The sequence below is a fragment of the Zosterops lateralis genome, assembly GCF_965231275.1.
Source record: "Zosterops lateralis genome assembly, chromosome: 5".
NCBI classification, from domain to species: Eukaryota; Metazoa; Chordata; class Aves; order Passeriformes; family Zosteropidae; genus Zosterops; species Zosterops lateralis.
This window is the reverse complement of record NC_139766.1, coordinates 17,245,732-17,264,838: the sequence shown is the minus strand read 5'-3', so window position 1 is coordinate 17,264,838 and position 19,107 is coordinate 17,245,732. Positions and strand designations below refer to the sequence as shown.

The 19,107-nt window shown below is 36.4% G+C and overlaps 1 protein-coding gene across 5 annotated transcripts in view; it reads left to right on the top strand.

Annotated features, from left to right (window-relative positions):
- Nucleotides 1–19,107, top strand: part of KCNIP4 (potassium voltage-gated channel interacting protein 4) — a 282,324-nt gene that overhangs the window by 224,418 nt on the left and 38,799 nt on the right. For all 5 annotated transcript variants that reach the window (XM_083860837.1, XM_083860838.1, XM_083860836.1 and 2 more), the window contains exon 2: nucleotides 15,914–16,038. In XM_083860837.1, the coding sequence (XP_083716963.1) occupies nucleotides 15,914–16,038 (125 nt within the window). The remainder of the gene's footprint in view (nucleotides 1–15,913; nucleotides 16,039–19,107) is intronic.

Genomic DNA, 19,107 nt, shown 5'->3' with positions numbered 1-19,107 from the left:
CTGCAAAGGTTCATTGCCTGAAGTTAAAATCAAGCACTTCTTCCTGTTCAGTAGCTGCCACAAGTCTTTCTTTTGTTCTTTCTAGTTATCATTTCAAGCTTTTGAAAAATATTGTAATTTATAATCATCATGTATGAGATTATTGCCTAAGGATCAGTCAGCTTGGATTTACTACAGTAAGTCTCATGTGAATATAAATTAATGTTCTTGTCCTCCCACACATGGTAGGACCTAAGTGATGAGTAGATAGATAAGAAGTCATTGATAAAAGCAGAAATATAATACAAGTAAAATATAAAGCAATGCATGCCTTAAATGCCCTTATTCATGTCATTCACAGGTCTTTACTTTTCTCTGAAAATTTGACCTAGTTGTAGCTCAGTGCACCAATAGAAGAGTTTAAAGGGATGGGAAAAAGAACATGGTCCAGTTTTAATTTCCTTGTGCATGCACAGGTATGAATAGAAAATCTGAAAGTTTTAGCTAGAAATTCAGAGAATTGGCTGATGAAAAGCTGAGATCACTAAGAGAACAAACAAAGACATCAACCTTAGATTAAGGTAACTAGTCTAAATGAATTATATGTATTTTAAGTGTGGAGAGTTCCCTCAAGATGAGAAAGGAGTATTACTGCTGGAGGAACAACATAGAGAGACTGGTTTAGAAGAGATGTCTATCCATGTTACAGAGCAGCAAGCACTAACTCCATGTCAGAATGATACGTTTATGTCAAGGCAGGAATTTTATCTTAGTAGCAGATTTTAAACAGAATGCAGGAGATACTAGAACAACGAGTGAGAACTAAATTATGACATTTATATGGAGAAATTGAAGCTGCATGCAAAAGAGAAGAAATTGAGCCCTACTAACTTAAAAAAATTTCAACCACAGGAAACTGCATGTTCTAATAGTTACAAAGTCAAGAGGAAGTAAACCCCATTTGTTGCAACATTTTATTTCTTTTATCTTGTGTCCTGAATTGCTTCAGGGAAAACTTGCTAGCAGCATTAGCATACTGCAGTCAGTGTTTGTGTCTGTGCCTGTGCATGCAATTGTTGGTTCATAGAGAAGAGCATCTTTAAAAAGCTGTCCAAAACCTAAATGTTTAAACTCTTGTTTGGTAAGTGATGTTTCTTTTATCTTTCTGTGTTAATCCTTCTTTATGTCCTTTGCAATGTTTAGCAAAGCATTTAGGATGGAAAGTTTCAGTTCAAACTTTTTTCCTAATGTTTTTTGCAAAGGTTTCAAAGTTCCTTTTAAAGTCAGATTTCACATCTCCTTGTTCAAGGAACAAATTTTGTTAGGATTTTTGGCTGGTGAAATCCAAAGGCCTTTTCTCCAATTGCCCTCATAATGCTCTGTGAATTAACCAGCTTTGAAAACATTGTAATTGATAGAAAAACTAACAAAAATAGATTTTTGGATTTTTTTCGTATATTTCTTTCACATTTTAGATAAATCTCATTGTTATGATGGTATGATATCACCTAACATTTGTCAGGCTGTTGCTAGTTTCTGCTGATATCCCTCAGCAGAAATAGAATAGATGCCTTTCAAAACATTCTTGAATAAAGAGGACAATAAATAAATGCAATTTCTAATCTCAGAAAGTATCTTGGAAAGTATCCTTGGTTTGCAAGGATTAGCAGGAAAACATTTTTTGTCTTCTTTCAATAACACTGCACCTTCTCTCCAGTTCTGTGATGTAGTAAATAAAATCACATCAGCATTATGTGAACTTGACAGCAAGGTAGGCTCACACTTGCCCAGGTTAAGCATTTGTTCTCAGTCCCATGCAAATACATCATTACTCCAGGCATTTAGAAAAAATTAGTTTCAGTGACCTGCTCTCAGCTGTATTAGAAATTAAAACCAGTTTTGTAAAGGAAAGGGCTGCTTTTAAGCAGTCAGATGCTGTCATGGGAAACAGTGTAAGGAAACAGAGGAGTAGTTTGGGATCCTCAGCCAGGGGTTCAATTGAGTCTGCCATTGAATCATAGACTTATTTGTCCCAAGAGGAAGAAATCATGGGGTTTTTTGTTGTTTTGGGGTTTTTTTAAACTTATTTAAGCATTATTTCAAAGTGGTGTGAATGCATCGTAGCATTAAATATATTAGCAAATACATAACTCCTGATACTTATGAACCTTAAAACTGCACTTGGAATTGTTGTCAGTTAAGTTTACCACTTAAGAGATTTTGTTGCTTCAAAGAGACTTCTTTAATTAATACTTTTAGAACTCTAGTGAAAAAATTGCAGTACATGATCACTGCTATCCAGAACATCAATTCTTCAGTCTATCTGAGTTTAATTATAGTCTCCAAATGCAACTGTAGTCAAGATGGATGAGAAGACTGAGTAGAAGTTCTACATTTTGTAGCAAATTGTACAATGGTCCTTATGGGATGGGATTGATGAGAATATATTTATTACTTCTAGCTGGTCTGTTTGCAAATCTGTTTTACTAAAATCCATCATGCTCACATGCCAGGTGTTTTTTAATTACAGATTCAAAGAACACACAACCTTGGTATTATTAGCACCATTAGCACCATGCACCAACCAGCTTAGATTGTCATCTGTTATGTGCCTAGAAGTGCTTTTCAAGATGGAACTGTACACACATGTGTAAAAAACTACAAAAGTAGCTGCATCATTCTTAAGGAAACCAGAACGATTTTGAAATAAAACACTGCTTTTACCTTTTTGTTAGTAGGGTGTACTGCATGTGGCTACATCAAATTATTTATAGTAACTCAGCTCTGTACAAAAGAAACATAAATGTTACACATGGTAATGGTAAACATCATGTTACACATGGTTTAAAGCTAGTTGATGAAGAGGAAGGAGTGATAGCAATTTCTTCTATTTCTTCTTTATAGTATTTTTAATGAAGCATTTAATGAATGGCACAACTTTTGGTTTCTTTAAATTGATTTGGAAAAGTGGAAAGGAATATCTTCATTATTTTTTTCTGCCCCTCTTCTGTCTTAGTCAAAAAAGTAATTTTTTGAAATCAGGATATAGATTATCAGTGGAAAGTAGAGCACTTTACCTTAAGACTGTTTAGCAACTGAAAACTCTTACTATGCCAGAAAGGTGTGGTGTCTTCTGTGCAAAGATAGTGTGATGTCACCATCAGCCCCAATTAAAATGAGCTTTACCAAAACTACAAAAATTTGTAGAAAAATGTTAGTAATTTAAATATGAAATATAAAATTTAGGCTCCAGACAAGTCCTACAGAATTCCCTGGAAATTTACTGTTGATTTTGACAGCAGGCTTGCAAATGACCTATTCCTTACTGACCTAGGTCATAGCTGACTCACTGACTAGTTCAGCAGAACTGAAAAGCATGTGCTGGTTTAATTTCACCAATTTGTGGAAGTTCTCTCTAAATTCCTATAAAACATTTAAAAAACACATTACAATGACTGTCTGGAGCACTGCAGGTTAATTATTTCCACTCAGCTTAATTAGATAATAGTGTCAACACTATGAAGGTATACTCCTCAAATTATTCATTAAAACTATCTCTCTCTGGTCTTTAACTTTCCTAATGAGTACGAAAAGTCTTCTCCGCACAAAATACTGGTGTGCTTGTTAAGGGATGTTATGACACGCTCCACACACATGATGTGGAGGAGACACAGATGCTTCTTCCTCCTGCAGGTGGTACCAGACACATGGGCTGTTGTGGGAAATAATAAAGGACCTTGGAACGAATGAGACTTATTAGAACAAGAAATAGTAACTACTACGAGTTTTGACTTGCATCCTTTAAATAGACCAGATCTTTAACAACATTAAAATTTCTGTAGTTTAAAATAGCAATGCTTAAAGCAAACAAGCTGGAAATCTTTTAAAATGTCCTGTAACAAAGACATCTTTAGCTGCTGCCGGCAAGATATGAGCTGCTGCCATCTTTCAATTTTCTCAACCTTGTCATGAGACTGATGCCACAGCAAAACTCAAGGAGCATCTTCCAGTAGTCCTGTCCCATTTGTGCAAACCTCCAACACAGGCTGTGACCTGGGGTCCCACTGCAGCTTTTCCCTCACACTGGAGTCTGCTGTAGGTGTTTTTCAGGACATGCACCCAGCAGAGGGCCTGGGACTCCCACCCACACCAGTGAGTGGCACAGAGACCCCACTGGCTCCAGCCAGAGAGTGACATCACAGATCAGGGACACAGATCTGAGTCCAGCTGCTGTTCCTTTGGCAAATGTATCCAAGTCCAGCATTGTACATGTTCACACATAGCAGTGACATGGTTTAGATAAGAAGCTAAATTTAGAGGTAATGAGTATTTAAATGGTCTCTTTCTTTTTGCATTCAAATTTCTTTATTTTTTAATTCAAATTATTAACTCCTCTAAAACATTTTGCTTTTTTTCCTCTCTCCTTTCTCTACTGAACTCTTGCATTCCAGCTCATCTCATATCACTAATTTGATTTCTGTCACTCACTTTTAGTAGACTAATTTTTTTGTTGTTTTCAGTTGCTTTCTCTATTCTTACAATGGTGTTTTTCCCTTTTTGTTTTCATATTTCACAGCACAGGCACTGTGTGCTGCTGGTTTTTAACCTCCAGGTTAGAACTGATCCATCATTTCACCTGAAGCATCAATTAGTTTTCCTCCACTGCAAAACGTAGTGAATCTCCACCAGACCAGATAAACTCAATCTAGTAATTAGTAGAAATCCAGTCTCTTTAACAGCTTTTCTTTATGGGTCTGTGCTGCTGTTTGTGACCTGCTAAAGGCCTGAGGGCCTTTCACTGCCCCCACTGTGCCATCTCTGGTGCCAGCCCTTCAGGCTCCTCACTGACCAGGGACACCACCATAGAGGTGTCCAGAAGTGTCTGCCCAGTGCTAGGGCCCATTTCACTGTTACTCAAATTTCCACCTTCTTCACTCTTTGTATCCATAAGCTATCCACAAGACCTCCACTTTCTCAGCATCACTTGCTATTTCCGTGGCACTAAATTGCTTCTGAAGAGATATAGCCAGCGAGAACGATCTCTCATCTATCTTAAAAATCTCTTCCTAGTCTGTCTTCTTTCAAGATCCCCACAAGATAAGTAACTTTCTGTTGACATAAGTTGTTCTGTGATCATTTCTATGCATCACAGACAGTTAAAAACTTCTAATAAGCAACAAAAGAGGTGAGGGGAAGAGGAAGGAAACTGCATAGTTCAGCATAGCAGTAAATCTGATTGTGCATTTTTTCATATGCTCACATGGCCCACTTCAAGTGAGATTTTTCTAAAGAAAACAAGTGATCTGGTATAAATGTGTTTCCTGTCATAGGGGACCAGCTTAGTTTTACACACATTTAGAGGGTGTGTGTGCAAATGTGTTAAGTGACATTTGATGAATTAAGTCAGGTTGATATTCTAGTACACTTTCAAGTATTGCACTGAAGAAACTCTGCAATTTTCAGTGTTTATACACCTGGAGGTGTTTATAACAGTTTTAGATAATGTTTATATTGAACATTTGTATAGAAACCGTTAATAACATAAGCAGTTTCTCAGATTGAAAAGCTGCATGTATATCATGGAAAGGCGTGGTCTGAATGATAAAGCTGTAGCTGGGAAATTTAATAAAGACTGTCAGGAGAAAAGTATGGCCATGACTCTTCTTTATCACTGTTATACTTTGATGCTTATCTACTCTATTTCTTCTCTCTAGTGATACCACTTAATCCTCTCTTCTTTCATCCTTTTTCCTTTGAAAATCCCGCAAATGCCAAACTGTAGTTACTGGTTTTGACAAGATCACTGGTTCTTTGTCTTTCATTTTCAATCAAATCCTATTGCCTCCAGACTTCCCAATTGGCTCTGATCTCTAATTTATTGGTAGAGAAGTGTAACTCTCAGTTCCTAATCTGCATCTGCCATTGGGAGACTGATTTATAACAGTAAGTGCAAGAGAATTTGAAGTGAAGGAGGCCAGTCTGGCTTTTAAATTAGAGTTCTAAGGTATTCCCTAAAATGCTGCCATCCATTTTTTTTAATTCAGTAACTTCATGGGTGATCTGATGTGATCAGTAGGGTTTTAGTAGTCAGCAAAGTTGATAGGTATATATTACAATAAAAAACAGGAAACTAGGGTCACTAGAGGAAGAATCAATAAAATGCATGTGTACAGACAAATGAGATTATCTAGAATGTTTCCTGGCTTGACAAAAAATGCTGATGATCTGCCAAGTAGCCAACTGACAACTCACACAGTTCCTCAGCAGGTGCTTCGTAAGAACTGAGGCTGAGACTTATAAATATTTATGTTGTACATAATTTCATTCTATTCCCAAGCTTACTACACAGAAGGCACATGTACCCTGATTTGTCTCTCTTCCACAAGTCCTGAACTATGAATATGAAATCTGCACTTCATTTTATCTCCCCTGCCTCTCCATCTGTGATGAACCATTAACAGCTTAGTGGTGCTGCCAGCCCTTAAGGCCCTGAGAGAAATTCCATCATACAGCTGAAATTGAGCGTAAATCATCATGTCAAGGAATCACTTAATGCATTTCCCTTTCAGTTTTCAGTCTTTGTCACTTTTGACTCAAAATTTAGTATTTAGAAAAATGATCTATCCAGCCTAGATTTCAGGTGTTATGATAAATCTCTTCCAAAAATATCACATCCAGAACTACTATAACAGAGAATTTTTCCCCCATCTTTTAATGGGAAAACATAAAATTCTGTAGGTGAACAAAATCCAAATTCTAGCACTATTGAGAGCTTAGCTGTATTGTTAAGACATTGGAGGTGGCTAGTGGATTGTAGATGCTGCTGACCGAAAAGCAGAGTTAGACTTAAACAGTGGGAGCTAACCTACTGACATTGCCAAATATAGGAGGGATACTTTGAGAAGGAAAAAAAATAACAGAAATAAAAAAGCATGAAGAGAAAAAAGAGTGGGGGAAAAAAAGCGGTCGTTAGCATGTGACTTTTGTTCTTCACTAAGAGTGAAGGAGGAAATTGTTGGAAGAATTGTTTCTAGTTTTTGAACTAGAAACATCCTTCTAAATAAGATCATTACCAGCCCCAAAAGCTTTTAGGGTCTCAGATTACTATGCCTTCTGTGTATATTTGTCACCTAAATTCCATTGCAAAAAGGCATCAGTGAGGCAGGTGGGTACTTCTTTGAACAGAGAACATTTGATGAAATCAGGAAAGGTGAGCATGACTTCTGGGAGCAAGGGCAGCAACAATAAGGTCTATCTTGTGCACTTAGTGGATGTTTAAGATAGACATTCTGATTTATCTTCCACTCTGGCAAAAAGTGGCTACCTGCCCTTGCCTTCATGCTGACTACAAAGAATTTTCAAAGACACCAATCACACTTAGAAAGGGAGATATTTTGCCTCTGAAAACTCCTTTCTAGATGGTCTTTCTTGGGGTAGTCTGACCTGTCTCTGCAACAACAGGGCAATATGTAATATGTACTGTCTTTCTAAAGCTGGGATCATATGTCTGAAAAAAGTAAATATATCGAGTTAAGGTAGTCTAGGTGTAGATGTAGATGATTAGAAATATACAGTAATTCATTAATCGCTTATAACTTCTAGCTTATAAAAAATTATATATTTTTCTTTTATTTTTTTATAACCAGCGGTGTCGACACTGTAATACTTTTGGTCAAGTACAATTTTTAAATTGTAGCAGTTTGGAAAAAAATTGCACTGGCCATATGTACATGTTGTACTCTTGATATTAAACCTTGATTAATAAGATACAGTTCTCTAGTTTAAGTATCTCTACACAGGAGGTTTAGGCCATTGGTGAATTTAACAGTTGCAATTACAGATATAAATGATGCTAAATAGAAGACACTCCCACAGGATGTCATGTGCCCTGTGCCTGTGCACTGGTGGCAGTACAGGGGTACCAAGATGTGAGAATACATGAGCCGTGCTCCAGTTACAGAACGGCTTGTGAAACGTCAGTGCCTCTGGGGACCATTGCCCACAATTCCACCTGGTGTCATACAGAGATAAGTTCTAGGGCACTCCCACAGTGAATTCTGGGGGAAAATATGTCTCACAGTTTAATTTTTATTGCAGGGAAACAGATTATTAAATCCATGAGCAAGCAGCACCAGTGAACTAACCTTAATTTGAAGAACCTTCACATCTAGCCCAGATGAGTTTGTGCCTTACTGGGTTAGGGATAGGAGCTGTGACATTTCTAGTCAACAGATAATTGAAAAAAAAAAAAAAAAAAAAAAAACCCACCCAAAAAAAACCAAAAAAAAACAAAAAAAAAAAAACAAAAAAAAAAAAAAAACCAAAAAAAAACCAAACAAACAAGCAAAAGGAATCTGGAAAATTTAGCTTCTCCTGAATATCTGTTTTCAGACTAAGAGTTACTATTATTCTATTCTAGAATTTTGAAGGAAATAGCATCAGTCATCATTATCAGTGTGTTGATAGCTCTTCTTTTCATGACCAGCCACTTTAAAGACTAGTAATAAGAGTTTCCTACTGTGTAAATAATTTTAATTTATTAGCATAATAAGCTTCATAATGGTCACATTAGAGGTTAAGGTTTTTTCTTGACCTGTTTCAAACTGGGCAAATAGGTACAGAATTCACCAAAATTATTACAAATATTTCATCTTCATTATCACCTTTAGTGTTTTGACACAGCATAGGCCCAGTGTGAAAAATGTTTTCTCTGTATTAAGGTTTTTTTTTAGCTCATGAAAAATGACACTGAAAGTTGCAGTACTGATCTGGAGATCATAACAGCAGTAGCTTCAGAATAAACAAACTGCAGCCACTGGGAATGAAAATCTTCCGTGCTGCTTTCTCATACTGTGACAAGATAAACCAATCCCCTCATCTCTGCCCTGACCATAGTGTCAGAATTTTAAATTAGCTGCCAGAAGTGAGTACAGAGCTATACTGTTCTCCTTGGTTGCTCCTCTGATATTACTTTTTTCCCATATGTATTATTTTGGTTTTGACCTTAATCATATTACTGTAAAGCTCATATGGTTTGTATTGAATTCCATGAGCTTTTGTGTGAGACTGTAAGTAGCAAAATTGTCTATTTACTCAAGGCTTTTAGCTTCAAATTATTTAGAAATAATACATCCCTTTAGGTTTTTAAAGCATTGTAGGCATCATCAGTAATTACATAGGTGTGGACCTATTATATAAGTAATACATGTGTAGCAAACTTTTGCAAATCTTTATTCAAACAAATAAGATAGCTGTGGATATTTCTGCATTGTATCTATGCCAGCATTCCTAATAAAGAAAAAAATCTTGCAGATAAAAATTTCTTTCATGCTCAGATAGGTACAGTACAGGCATAGTTTGATACTGCAGACATTGCCAGCTGAGACAGCAAGCTACCCATTTAAAGGCTCAGATTTGGTGCTCAAACTAAAAATGGGAAGTTTGAAATCTCATCAGATATCAGCTTGCATTTTATTTTATGCATTTAACTGTACTATGTTTCTGATGGTTAGGTGCTACAGGCTAAAAGTGTATTCCTTCCTATTATTTGTATTAAAAGGTTTAGTCATTTCCTCAGATAGTCATTTAGGTCCATCTGACCTTGTGCTGAAACTGGATTGCTTTGTGTTTTCACCAAAGCTGCTTCTCTCTCAGAGGCAGAATTTGTTTGCTGAATTTTTCAGGATGTGATTAGTCATCCCTGGTTTTCCTAATTTCTTTTTCATTTCCTTGAATGTTTTACTCATATACAAACTGATTTTTTTCCCTTTTATTTACAAAGTTTAATATCCTTAAAGCTTCTTGCTTGTTGTTCCCAAATACAAGCACATACAATGGCTTGGGAATAGTACTATGTCATGTCTCTAACACAAGGATTGAATGAGATTGCAGTAGAGCGGATAACCAAAGATTATCCTGGTGCCTGTGCCCTTACATAGGACCTGTCAGTCGTGTCTTCCATCTCTTGGCCCATCTGTTTTGCACTCTTGCTGTCATTGCAAGAGCCATCATAGAGCAATGTTTGTGTTTCTTGCACGCAGTTGAGACAAAAAGTGTAGGAGTTTCATAATGTCCCAGCCAAACTCTGCCTCTCTCATGAGCATAAATCAGGTGCTAAGCTGTTTTACAGGTTTTAAGCAATTTGCAGCAAATATCCACCCAGGCAATGCTTGCTCATATCACCCATTTTGTATAGGACGGTTGGTTAGACCTCACAGGAAGATACTCCAGGAATTTCCATCACAGTAAATAAGGGTGCTGTTCACCTGCTTCGTAGCCCATGAACATTAGCAATTCAGCCAAATTAGATTTTAAAATGAGAGTATAAATAATATTTATATTTTATATATGTGAGTGCCAAATATTAAAGGGAAACTGACTGCACATGATGGTTGATATTTTAATACTCAGAAAAGGCAAAAGTACCAGATTGGTTATCACAGCTGCCGAATTCATTATATGGGAAGGCTCAGCCATGGAACTAGAAGTCTGCCAGAAAGGACAACAAAAGATATCTCTAAAATTTCATTTTGGTTTGGTTTTGTTTTACATCTTAAAATTCAGAATGAAGTAGACTTGAAAGTCTTTAAAATATTTTAACATTAAATTTTTTACAAACCTTCTTTTACTTTCTGTTGTTTCAAATAAATAATCTGACACTTCTCTGTTAGATGATTTAAGGTGGGTTATAAGAATTTTACAAGAGATGCACACAGACAAACAAATCCTCTTTATTGGAAAGATAAAAAGACAAAACAGTTTTGTTGTCCTGTTCAAAAATTCTGGTTGCCCTTTGCAATTCATGATGGCTGCAATCTCTTTGGCCTTTTCCCATCAGGATTCTGCTCTAATGATGAACTCTGCAGCATGTACAAGAATTGTTCTCAAGCCTATGTTAACAGTCCTGATAATATATTTTTTAGGTTTCCTCTACGCTCAGAACAGTACCAAACGCAGCATTAAAGAGCGACTTATGAAGCTCTTGCCCTGCTCGGCTGCCAAAACGACATCTCCTGTTACTCAAAGCAAGTTTTATTTTTCATTTTTTTAATTTGATTCCTTTTTTCTTTTTTTCTTTTTTTTTTTTTTTTTTTTTTTTTTTTTTAGGTTTGCATGCTTCAAAAATTATACTTTCATTAACTGCTCATTTGAGAGGCAAGGTATCTGCTGAAGTAATCCTATGGTTTATCGAGGTTTAAAATCTAGTGCTGAACAGATTTGTCTATGCAGAGTAGGATGGCAAAATACCAATGCCATGGTCTGCCACACAGCAGTTGCTGGGTTGGCACTTGCGATCTGCAAGTTAGTTGACAAGTGATTCCCTGGTTAAATTTAATACCTGCTCTCCATGTATTTGAAAAGTGGTAACTTTTTTTGCATTTTTATGCACATCTCTGTGTGTGCTTGCTATCCAATGCACAGGGGTACCACCCTAACTGGTCTGGGAGGAAAGGATTGACCCTGCAGGTTTTGAACTTCAAACTACATAGGGAACAGCACTTACACTTGGTGTCTGAGAGAAAAGTATTAATTAGATTGAAAAGAAAGTACATGAATGTGGATATTAGGAAAAGCACACTGATATTATACCGAATGTCTTGGTATGCTATAGGGAAATAAAATCTCTCCAGGGTAGATAACAAATATAGAGAGGCAGAGTGAGAGAGAGATCAATACATAGATACATATATTTTCCTAGATAGAGATTAATTATAGTAATAACACTATAATATCTTCCTATATAAATTGGCTCCTATAGCAGATTTTAAAATATATCTCTGGACCCAATTCAATCTAGGTTAATTTGACTTAATGCTAGGTGCTACTATGAGCACCTAAAACCAGAAGCTGAATGATCCATGTGTTTCCTGCATACTCTTCTGATAAAGCATATCAATCAATCTCAGGTAAAAAATGGCCTGCAAGAGCAGTTCCCCATGTCTAGTGAATCCAGGACAATCAAAGGCAACTTGTCTAGAAATACAATCCCCTGCTTAATGTCAAGACTTCACAGGTATAGATCTAGGGTTTCTTTTTCCTATCCCCCTTCACTGTCTTTCATATGCTCCTCTGTAGAGAGAACTCTGGCACTTGCTTTCCTTTTAAGTATTTGAGATCAAAAGGGCTAAATTTCTTGATGTACACTGATTATTTTTTTTCATGGTGTCTTCAGCTGATATGTTTTAATTGAAAATAAGGTGGCTTAAAACTGCAGTTACTGTTGTGAGACTTGTTAATAACTCTTTCTGGAAATGCTATTTTCAGCTGCATGACCTGAGCAATGTAGCCCTAGACAATAAAAACAATCAGAGAATCACAGATTTGCTTGAGTTAGAAGAAAGACATTTAAAATCATCTGGTCCAGTGCTGCACAAGACCAGGTTGCTCAAAGTTCCATCCAACCTGAACACTCCCTGGGATGGGGCATGGACTAGATAAGGAAATAGAACAGAATTAATAGAAAGTTTGATCTGTTTGTTTGCAGTTCCTAGGAGAGTGGCCCATCCTTATTCCTTGCATAATTTCAGTGTAAACTCCTAATCTGCACAAGTAACCAAATATATTTAGAATCAATCTCAGAAACCTTGACCATGTCAAACATATTTTCCTTATTGAAAATATTCTATAAACCAGAAGAGAAGTTGAACTAAAACTAGTATTAAATATTTCCTTTTTGAGAACCAAGCAGTAAAAAAGGTGCATTCAATAATTTTCTCTGTAATCTCCTCAATAATGAAGTGCTATATTAAGTAAGAATGTTACATCAAGTGAAAATGTTGAATAAGGCTCTCATTGTAGATATACATAGTTATTATTCCATTTCGACATCATGTGCTATTTCATTTCTGCTAGCATGAAAAAAGCAACTTTATGGCTTCCTAGGAATGAAAACAGCACCACTTACAATAAAAATCACATGATGTAAATTCCTTAGAAACTATCAGGGAAGTATTTTTAAACAAGTAACTTACTGAAATACACATAGACTGAATTTGCACTTCTGCGCTTCTATCAATATGTGCTTACAAAGGGTATTTAAAAACGTAGAATCTGATTTCAGCATTTGTATTGAACATATTTTGGCATTCCTATTGAAAAAAGCATGTAAAAGAACCCTTATTGATGTGCTCTAGTCTAGTAAATCTAAACTTAAAACCATAATTCCCTAGACACTTGCATGTGCTAGTACACTAGGGTAGGACTACACTCAATGATTTTGAAAAAGAAAGACAATCTAAATAGTTATTAAATAGTTAGGTAGGCTATAATGTGGAGTTTGTGCAGAGAAATGCATATGCACAATTTTTACAGATATGAGTTATTTGAACAGTACATTTGCTTTTTGCAATGTCTTTACCATTTTGTTCTTTAATGAAAAATGAAAGGTTCAAAGCATATCTCCTGTGACATTTACATTAAATTTTTTCTTTAATATTTAGCTATAAGTAATCTACTAATTAATGAAATCAGTAAGAATATTTTCTTTAGTACATTAATGAGGGATTGTGAACTTGTTACTAGTTTTCAGTTGACATGAAATTTTATTTCTGTGAAAAAAAGTATTCCTAACTTATCTAGCCTGAAGAAACCAAAAAACTGAAATAACTAATGCCATAGAAATCATTATTGTTTAGAAATAGATAAAAATAGAAATCGTAAAAATAGATTTTCACACATTTTCCTGCATATTTCAATGTATAGATTTTTTTTCAGCCTGGTAGCTATAAGTGTGAAGAAAAAAATTAAAAACCTGCAAATGACTTATGAATGTCATAGCGTTTTAGTCATCACACTTGTTGCATTCTAAGGAAGTTTATGATGGTCTTGCATTTTTATTATTTCTATCTCTAAGACACTAGAGAAATTGAGTGTGAAGAATATTATACTGAACCTTTTCATTAACATCATCAGCCTACTGGAGTCTTCTACATTCTCACTGAATCATTTAAACACAATAAAAATATTTCTTACTAAGGATATACTGAATGTTGTGCTCAGCACATTGTCTTGCCTTTAGCCTCATATTTATTATGTGTATTCATTTAGCTTCCAGAAAAGCTTGTAGATGTCTCTCTAGGTAGCCGGATGTTTTACAAATGGGTGCTTAGAGAACTAATTTCAAGTTAAGTCTTTTTCTGTCTAAAACCAAAGCCCATTTAAATCCCACATAACCATTTGAATATAGAGTACAAGTGAGCTTTCAACGATATTTATTCTCAGGTTGATTTTTTTGTTTAGTCTAAGTACCTAGTATTGACTTGCAGTTAAAAAAAAAAAAAACAACCAAAAAAAATCTGGATCCCACTGAGATCATCTTCTGAGTGCTAAGAGCAACATATCTTCCACAGGAGAAAGTACAATGCCCCAAATTTTCTGATTTTTCCAAACAGTTTATATATTATTAAATATCTCTTGAAAGTTTGGGTTTTTTTTTTTGTTTAGCTGAACTGTATCTTCTGATGCCAAATTTCTCCCAAGCAGCTGAAAGCTGTTATTGCTGCATTATAGCAGAACAAAAATATATGAAACTGTAGGCATAATACTACTTTAATCAAGTATTCTAATACTGTGTGCTTATGAATATTGAATCAAAAAAAACCTTATTCTAAGACTAAAGAGTCCCATATTCTAATGGAATAAAATATGTATCATCAGCATTGTAGAAGTGACAATTTAGTGCATTGTATTGTTATATTTCTATAGTTTGCATAACTCTTAAATCAAAATAAGGCAGTAACTCATTAAATCAGTTTGGAGTTCTACATAAGTTATGTGTGATGCTGTCAGTACTTAGAAATGGACACAAATTTGTATTTTTGATCACAAGTGACTGGCATCCTATTGTAAGTTCCTTTAGCTGTTTTATTGAACGTTTACATTTAAAACTCTACCAAGGAAAAAATGCATTGCTAATTCTCATTGTTTTAGGGTGACACTCAACTGCAAACCTTGAATATTTATATCCACATTCTTACTTACTTAAAAAAGAGGTCACTAAAACCATCATGTTCCCCACTTAGGCTGCTCACCCTCAATAATATTTCTCCTAAAGGGTCAGTTTTATGATGCTCAAAGTAAGATCTGCTGCTGAATGTGCAACATCAATTTCACATGGTTTCCAAAGAACAACTTCACAATAAAAATCCCAGCCTGATATAGTGAATTCAGATCCATTATCTAACTGAAGGAAAAAATTCAGTTTTCTGGAGTCACTACAGTTTTATAAAATTGTTTCATTTGGTCAAAGTATAAATATGTATGTTTCATTTTCTGGTATAAACAGAAAAGTCATTCTGAATTTATCATGTATGCTATTGCAGAATGTTGGCTTTCCAGTTTATTGCTATTACTACTCATGAGATAATGTGCAGGCTACTGGATCATCACTGCTCTTCACTGTTCTTTGCAGCCACAGAAGCAGATGATAGACACCCTTTTCCTATGAGTTCAAAATGGACTCATCATTTGTCATTAAATCTGCAAAAACAAGTCTTTAAAGGAATGTCCTTCCCTTCCCTTCCCTTCCCTTCCCTTCCCTTCCCTTCCCTTCCCTTCCCTTCCCTTCCCTTCCCTTCCCTTCCCTTCCCTTCCCTTCCCTTCCCTTCCCTTCCCTTCCCTTCCCTTCCCTTCCCTTCCCTTCCCTTCCCTTCCCTTCCCTTCCCTTCCCTTCCCTTCCCTTCCCTTCCCTTCCCTTCCCTTCCCTTCCCTTCCCTTCCCTTCCCTTCCCTTCCCTTCCCTTCCCTTCCCTTCCCTTCCCTTCCCTTCCCTTCCCTTCCCTTCCCTTCCCTTCCCTTCCCTTCCCTTCCCTTCCCTTCCCTTCCCTTCCCTTCCCTTCCCTTCCCTTTTTCCCTCTCTGTCTTTTTGAAAAGGTTAAGTATTTCTACCTCCTGTATTTATTATTGAGCTTTCCTTCTCTGTCTCTTGTATTCTGCAGACACTGTAGAAGATGAAATGGAAATGGCCACAGTACGACATAGACCTGAAGCTCTTGAACTGCTGGAAGCACAGAGTAAATTCACAAAGAAGGAACTTCAGATCTTATATAGAGGCTTCAAGAATGTAAGCACTTACTTTTTGAATTTGCAATCTGTTTATGGGATATGCCACTGCAATGTCAGCTGTGTAAGAGTGACTAGCAGTGCAGCTCATGAGGTTCAGTAGCTAAATACTGCATGCCTGATCAGATGAGGAAACAATCACTCTGAAACAATTAGTCTAAAGTCATTAAATTATTTAATGAACAAAAGATTCAGATAAAATAGAAAGCATCAAGGAGAGAATGAGTATGACAGTATAATAGGACTTTGTTCAAAGACAAATTAAGAGTTGTCTTGAGGTTGTTTGTCTAAGGATGCAACAATGGAAGAGTCCTGAAGAATTTGGAGAAGTATGAAGAAAGATTTTGATTTTTGTATTCACAGGAACTGTCACAAGAAATAATTGACTTCAACTGCAATAGATGACTTTTTAATTTGGTGAAAAGATGTAGATAACATCATCAGTTCTCACTAGTTCTAGAAATCTATAAACTGCTTAGATCCCTTTACTTGGAGTAATTTTTTTTTTTTTTTTTAATGTCTGATGTAGTAGCAGGTTCAATGTTTCATTTGGCAGGGATCCCAACTGAGGACCCCAGTACATGGGTGTAGTCTGACTCATTTTTCAGTGTGTACAGCTGCTCTATAGTGCTGAGCTTGGCTTTGGCTTGTGAGGCATGCAGGGCTAGTACAGCAATGAAATAAGACTCAAAAAGATGTTAGTAGGTAGTACTGAACTGTCTTCTTAAAAAATAGACATTTTTTTCTATTTATTTTGCTTTCATCTGATTAAAAAATATGCAGAATATTGCATGTAGTTGACATTGGATAGAAAATATTAAAGAAGTATTATATTAAAAAAAATAATAATAGCAATTTAATCATTGTATTAATGTTAATCTATAATTTTAGCTGCAATTATTGCAGCTGTGCAGATGCTATGTCTCCCGCTAAGCTGAAGCTAAAAATGAATTTCATTACATTTATCACCTTGTAGTTTAGTTTTTCTTTCACCCTTCTTGGGTAAAAAGGGACAACCTCTTGCCCATGACATTTACTACTTAGATGAATTAATAAAAACACAGTGAAGCTCCATTATGGAATCAGAGAGGATAACTTCAATAGCTTGTACAAGAAGTGTAAATCTTGCAGAGTTCTTAGCTCTCCTGTATTCTGTAAAGAAAGCAAGACACGCAAAGGGGTGTTTAAAACATATATTTTATCAAAAGCTTACAATGCAAGCAAGACAGGGTCACGTAATGTGTCCTGTCTGTATCATTCTCAGTTCCAGAAAGTATATAATGTTGGCATGTTAGTGATTAACAGTGATTGCTCTTAAAAGCTTTTCATTTCCTCAGGGTTCCAGAGAACATTCCCCTGCTAATGACAATATTCTCCAGGCATTGCAAATCATGATCTAATGTCTCTAATTATCTAAGGCAAAAAGGTACAAAGTATAGTGGATAAAATAAGCCTTCTGTCTGTTTCTGAAAGAATAATTATTTTTAGAGCTTCAGAAACTAAGAACCTTGATATTTCTTTGCACAAAATGAAGTATGGAGAAAGAGAATAGGCTATAAGAAGTATTTTAATTGATACCTTTTTTAGCATTTTCTGAAAAGAGGAATTCCAGCTCTTCATATACTTTTCTGTTCCAAGATGTAAATTCTACTTACATCAAAGGAATGTTGATGGTAAGACATGGTAATACATCTTTATCCATATATTTCATTTTCTTATCAGTACATGATAATTCAAGACATGAATGTATAATATATCTTTGACTAGATAGAGTTAGTGAGCATTAACTTCAGTGTTTTTGTGTATAATATCATTGCAAAATTATCAATTACAATCTAAAAGGCTGTAAAGCATGCCCAGCTCCAGTGACTCTTATAAAGATGAATCAGTTTAAAGTACTATTCTTTAGCCCAAGCATTAGATTTCAGAACTGGATGATTTCAAACTTTTTGTTGACTTGGAGTTTGTTTTATTTTTCATATTAACAGTTTCTGCTGCAATATATGGTGCTGGATCATAGTTCTCTATTCACTTCAGAGAGCTGGTAGGACAAGCCTACCTCAGCTCTATGAGCAGCTTGTCTGTGCTGATTAGTTCACCTTTCCTGTTAGTTTCCTGGTAGTTCACGTATCAACCTTTATCAAATCTGTCTTGAGTGGCTTTGGTGGGCACTGACCCACAAGGGCATTGCAGTGTCTCCCATGGTCTCCGCTTTCCCCTGTGTCTCCTGTTACAGTGCTCCATCACCATCTTCTGCCTGCCACAGGCCACCTGCCTTCTCACATTGTGACCCAGCTATCCTGGATAGTATTTCCACCCCTTTGTGCTTCGTGTACCAAGGTCTCTTGGGTGCCACCCAGCTGCATACTGACTTTGCTTTGTTGGGCACGAGCCAGCAAATGTGTTGGTCTATGCAGTTCTGCTTTAGGTAAGGCATTTCCAGCAGGTCAAGGGAGCCCTGGGAAGCCACACCAGCCTTTCACTCAGCACTGGTGAGGCCACATCTGAAGTGCTGTGGCCTGTTCTGGGCTCTTCAGTAAAACAAAAGTAGGGACATACTGAAGAGAGTCCAGCCAGCAAAGGGTCACAAACATGTCTAGGGACTGGAGCACCTCTTCTGTGGAGTAAGGCTGGGAGAGCTGAGACTGATCAGTCTGGAGAAGAGAAAGCTCAGCAGGGATCTTACCAGCATATATAAATATTTGAAGGGAGGGTGTAAAGATAGAGCCAGGCTCTTTTCAGTAGTGCCCAGTGCCAGGACCAGAGGCAGCAGGCACAAAGTGAAACACGGGATATTCCTTCTGTACATCAGGAAACATTTTTTCACTCTGAGAGTAACTGACCACCAACACAGGTTGCCGACTGGGTTTGTGGCATCTTCCTGCTTGAAGATATCCAAAAGTTGGAAATGGTCCTGGGGATCCTCTCCAGGTGGGTCTGCATATGCAGGAATGTGCAGCCAGATATCTCCAGAGATCCCTTCCAACCCCAGCCATTCTCTGAGTCTGTGATATTCTGTTTAATCATTCCACTAAGAAGGAAAGTACTGAAAAGATTTAATGAAACACAT